Raw genomic sequence first — 5807 nt, forward strand, 5'->3', positions numbered from 1 at the left:
TCTCGTATAGCTAAAAAACGGGGAAAAGAATCATTCATTTTTTATTCTTTTCCCTTTTTTGAAAATATCATCTCATTTTTTTTTTCTACTTCCATGAATTCTATACGCCTTTCTTTAGGTTGAATGTTAATTTCATGGCCAGTGTTTGTTTAAGCCATTTTATTTTCCATTTATTTATTTTCATTTATTACTACGTACTTTTATTTCATTCTATATTTATTATTTATCTTGTAGTGCTACTATAAAAGCAGCCAATTCTACAAGGTGACCCATCACTTATTTTATTTGATACAACATTTCTAAAATAGAAATGATTCATATATTGTTCTTTGTATTGTGCTTCGTGAGTAGCTATGATAATTATAGAGTTCATGGCATTCAAAACACACTCGAAGAAGATTTGGAGATGAAAAAACAATTGCAACTTATGAACAAAACACCTGTGAAGAGTATTCATGTATTGTATTTTTTCTTATACTTTATTATTTTTTCCTTTTTTTTCTTGAATTTCATTTGATTTAATAAATAATTTTGATATATTTTGTATTTTTTTTAATTTGTAGACAAAATACGGGTATATTGTTGATTGTATTGATATTTACAAGCAACCAGCATTTGATCATCCTTTATTAAAAGATCATAAATTACAGGTATTATTTTTTAAATATTTGTTAATATAGTCAAATTTTTCTTTGTTTTTTTTATCATATAATTAATTTTTCTTTATTTATTTAATTATAGAGAAAACCCAGTTTCCAGAACTCATTTGAGAAAACAAGCTTGAAGAATTCTTCTAACAAAATCATATTTGGACTTGAGAAAGATGAGTGCCCAGAAGGAACTGTGCCTATTAGAAGAATTACTATAGATAATTTCAAAACAAATTACTATCAAATAATCATATCTTGGTTCAAGATATTCCTGGTGTTCATGTAAGTTTCTTCTTAACAAATTTAAAAATAATCTTTATCAAATGCTAATGATTCTATTTGAATTGTTATTAAATCTGTTAATTTTGTAGCTTGCCGAAATATATCTTTTACCATCTTATGGTGCTTATTATAAAGTTGGTGGAAGTAATAGTGTTTACAATCCTAAAGTTACAAGAAGAGATCAAATTAGCATGTCTCATCTATGGGTTCAAAATGGACCAATAGATAACACTAACAAAATCTCTTTCGGATGGCATGTGAGTATTGATTTGATCCAATTACTATTTCACTGTCTATGTGTGTATATAGTGTGAATTTTAAATGATACATAACATTTAATTTATCAATTATTATATGTTAGGTGGCTCCACAACTATATGGTGACTTTGCAACTCATATTTACACGTCATGGACAGTAAGAAGGGATTTATTTTTGTGTTTTAAATCTTTACCTTAAAAACATGTTTCCTTTTTTAAGAAGTTAATGTGGTATTTGATTGCGACACAGGCAGATAATTTCAAGAAGACAGGATGCTACAATCTATATTGTTCAGGATTTGTGCAAACTCATAAAGGAAAATACCTTGGTGCACGCATAGACAAAACATCTATCTATGGTGGACCAACGGTTGAGATTGCAATTTCTATTACACAGGTGATGTTCATTCCATACAACTCTTACTTTTGTAATATTAGACATGATATCAATTTATTGACCAATGTTAATATATATTTTAGGATCCACAAACACAAAATTGGTGGCTAAGTTACCAGGGAGAAAACATCGGATATTTTCCAATAAAATTGTTCTCGAACATGTCCTCTGCTGATCAAGTGGGTTGGGGTGGAAGAACATCGACTCCTCCTAACACCCCAAGTCCTCAATTGGGATCTGGTTATCTTCCCGATAATAATTTTGTTCATGCATGTTATTTTAGGTCTCTGTCCTTTCAAGATGTATCAAGACAAGATCACGAACCTTCGTATGATGAAATATTCACACTCAATGACAAACCTGATTGTGTTGATGTTAAGTACTATGAAGATGTAGGAGCAGAAATTGGACATGCTATCCAATTTGGGGGACCTGGTGGCTTGTGTGGTAATTGATCATAACACGTTAATAAAACCAACGATTGTTTTTGTTTTCATGGAATTTTCAAGATTGGAATTACCTTCCAAAGTTTATTCATTTTCCTTCCATAATTTCCTTCTTTTATTTTAATCTCTATGCTTAAGTCCTCTCACATATCACTCAAGTTTTATATTTTCTATGGATAAAATATATATAAGTATACATCGAATTCTATGTGGAAAAATAAAATTGAGTTATCTAATATATACCAAACTTTGTTATATAACATGAATAATTCAGTTTACTTGGTTAGCGTGGTTATCCAAAATGAATGTTATATGATGCTAATTTTTTTTTATCTGCAGTGAATGCAGAAAAGAATAGTGTAAATAGTAACATAAGATTATAAAACTTTATACATAGCATATATAGAGAACCTGCATTCACTAAGTAATAATACAAATTAAAACATAGCAGATATAAGAAATTGCTGTTTTTTGGAACACCAACTATTCTGTAATACATACTTCTTTTGTATTTGGTTAATCATAGCGAAGCAAATGTGTTGTAATTTTATTTTAATTTTAATACAAAATTATTTAATGTTTCATACTATTAATATAATTACTAAATTATTATTATTCTATTTTGACAATATTGAAATTTTTTATCTAAAATTATAAATAATATAATATTTATTAAAAGTTATATCAGCATAATTTAATTTCTATATATTATGAAATATAACTGAATAGTTAAACCGTATCCTTTTGTTTAATTATCTGTACGGATTATGTTAATGATCAATTGTTACTGTAATAGATTATTATTGGATTAAATATTAATTCATGAAATATATTTTTAATGTAACGCCCCAAAAAGTAATAAACGTCCTATATCAATATTTAAATATTATAGCATTAATAAAGTATTTCAAAATAAATTCACATTTTATAGTTTTTATACAAAATAATGAAATACTGAAAAATAATTTTATTTGAATAAATTCATAAATACTTCAAAATATAAATTAAAAAATTTAATACAATTTTGCAAAATTATAATTCATCATCATTATAATATTTTTATCTTATACTTCATTCTCCTATTCCAGTTCAGATGTGCCATTATCACCATCAAAAATAAATAAATAAATATATATATATATATATATATATATAAATAAAGAAGGAGCTTAATATAAAATAAATAATAACTTATAAAATAATTATCAAAACGAATATTTGCTAGAAATCAATCCTTAATTTAGTCATTCTCATTTTCCAACTTATTTCACTCTATTTATTACTTCAATTCAATAACTTATTCAACGATACATATCACTACATGAACCATCCCAAAAATATAAACAGTTCCCATATCAAACCAAATACCAAAGTGGTTCAAACAACAAAGTATATCTAGACTCGGTTCCCGAAAGACAAGTGTATTGAATAGACTCGTGAGACTCTGCACTGGTCATACTTACATTCTCATTCTTATTTCAAAACTTGTATCATGAATACCAATGTGACTCATCAAGTCATGACAGACAGGGTTAACTTCACTAGCTCTCTAAGTATGATACTTCATATCATACCGTCTGCTAAGTGAAGTCTCTTTCAACTCTCACCACCTAGACATCTTCCTCTATGTGAGTTGAATATTAGTAGAGTCAGGATAGTCTCTCATAACAAATCCCCTTCGATACACTTTGACTCACTCTAAATTAGCATTTTTCCTTGAAAATAACTAATTTGAATATTAATATCGTACCAATTTTCACAAACATTCTTACATTAACCATCATAGCTCAATACAATCATTATTACAATTTATGGTATGAAAAGAATAACCATATAGTAAATTATAAATCACTTCTGAAAATTCAAAGTCTTCTAATGGTAGCAAAACTAATGTAATCAAAACATATAAGTACCACACATAATTCAAAACATCATTTCAATACCTTCATTTTATTCTAATTCAATCACACAATCAATAATTCTCAACACCCTCTCATGATTCATAATCCAGTTCAATTATACATATCTAACGAACTAAAACTAACCAATAATCCACATAACAGGATATGTAAATCCAGCAAAACCCACCCTCTCAATACCTCTCTATCATCATTCACAGTTCACAATACAATAGAAATTCAATATAAACTATCAATACATTCACATTCAATAATTAAATCTCATTATTTATTTCACAAAACCCATTTAAGAAAATCACATCTACTATCAAGTTGATCTCATTCTTTTTCATTTTTTCTTGATTCACTCGGAAAATTTATTTAAAAAAAAAACATACAAAAGACATCTATTATATTTATAAATCACTTTTCCCTTATCTTGTAGACTTTGTTTATCTTTTTCTTAAATTAGCTTTCACCTATAGAATCATTCTATCTACATAACGAAAGGCACACAGAACAAATCAAGGTTATTTTTAACACTTACCTTAAATAGAAAGAAATTGGAATTTGTTATTACTTAAAATTTTATTACATTTTTGTTCGAAATTTTTAAATCAAATGAATATATTTCTTTTAATTTAATTATTATTTTTATATCAAACATATTTTATTGTAGCATTTGAATTATTTACACGATATAATTATATCATTTATCAAATTCCTAAATTAAAAAGATTAAATTCATTTATTTTTAGATTTTAAGGACCAAAACATATCAAAATTTTAAATAACGAAAATTTTCAATTTCACACATAAATGTAGGAATTAAAAGCACATTTATCCTGTTACTTACTATTTAAACTTTCAGACAAATTATAATGTAACACAGATTTTAATTATTTAAAATATCTAGATTTTATAGTTTGAATGAAAAATAATTAGTTTTTTTAAGTATTAATTATGTTTTGAATATTAACTTTTATAAGTGATAAAATTCAAAAAAGTATTCTTAGAAAATGAATCTTAAGATGTGGGAGATTAATTCCAACCCAAATTATTGAGATCAACAGCTACATTTCTAATGGTGTGTGGCGTGTGCGTACACGTATTGTAAAGTTTACTTATAAATATAGTTGTAGAAAGTTATATATATATATATATATATATATATATATATATATATATATATATATATATATATATATATATATATATGAGAAATTATTTGGATATATCTTTGTATGTATGAGTGCAAATACGTTAATTTTTTTATGAATATATTTGATGAAATATATTCATGTTACCCTTATTTATGTCCCTCGTGGTCTATTTTAACTCTTTGATTAACTTGTTTTCTCCTCTGAAGTTAGTAATATGTGTCCAAATAAAAAGGAAAAGTAAATAAATAATATTCATTATTTTTCTAGTATTAAAAAAAATATAAAATATAAAATATTTGATGTGAAAAATATTATAAAATATATAAAATTGTTGTAAAATGTTTAAAGTAACATTATAATATATGGACATGTATAAATTATGTTTTTAACCTTACACATGTTTTATATAAGATAATAATAATTAAGTTAATTATGTTAGACAGACAATGATAGAAGACATGTATAAGTTCTCTTTAAGTTTAAGTTTTTATTTTATTAAAACTCAAATATTATATAGTTATATTTTAAATAAATAAAAACAAATTTATCGTATATTTAAAAAGATACATCCACATTTTTTTTCTTACTTTTTACGGCCCTTTACATCTTTGGACCCTTTTAACTTTTAACCTGTTAACCTTTAAAAATATGTTTTCCTCTTTTATTTCTTTATTAAACTCGCTTTAAATACATATCTTTTATTTTTAGACTTC

At 25.3% G+C, this 5807-nt stretch overlaps 1 protein-coding gene across 1 annotated transcript; it reads left to right on the forward strand.

Moving 5' to 3' along the window:
- Window positions 1–310: 310 nt before the first annotated feature.
- Window positions 311–2042, forward strand: LOC146884443 (protein neprosin-like). Its single transcript, XM_085665286.1, has 7 exons — window positions 311–457; window positions 564–650; window positions 742–932; window positions 1022–1189; window positions 1294–1347; window positions 1441–1587; window positions 1671–2042. Exons 4-7 carry the CDS (start codon window positions 1124–1126, stop codon window positions 2040–2042), a joined length of 639 nt encoding a protein of 212 aa, XP_085521412.1. The 5' UTR covers window positions 311–457; window positions 564–650; window positions 742–932; window positions 1022–1123.
- Window positions 2043–5807: the final 3765 nt, after the last annotated feature.

The sequence above is a fragment of the Vigna unguiculata genome, chromosome 8 (genome assembly GCF_037176805.1).
Source record: "Vigna unguiculata cultivar grain cowpea cultivar isolate G323 ecotype 2 chromosome 8, ASM3717680v1, whole genome shotgun sequence".
NCBI lineage: Eukaryota > Viridiplantae > Streptophyta > Magnoliopsida > Fabales > Fabaceae > Vigna > Vigna unguiculata.

What these genes read in the sequence shown, in the direction of transcription:
- LOC146884443 (XM_085665286.1), top strand. Translation starts at nt 1,124, where the DNA reads ATGTCTCATCTATGGGTTCAAAATGGACCAATAGATAACACTAACAAA. An exon ending in AAATCTCTTTCGGATGGCAT is followed by an intron (nt 1,190 to 1,293) that starts GTGAGTATTGAT and finishes ATTATATGTTAG; the next exon opens with GTGGCTCCACAACTATATGG. An exon ending in TTGCAATTTCTATTACACAG is followed by an intron (nt 1,588 to 1,670) that starts GTGATGTTCATT and finishes TATATATTTTAG; the next exon opens with GATCCACAAACACAAAATTG.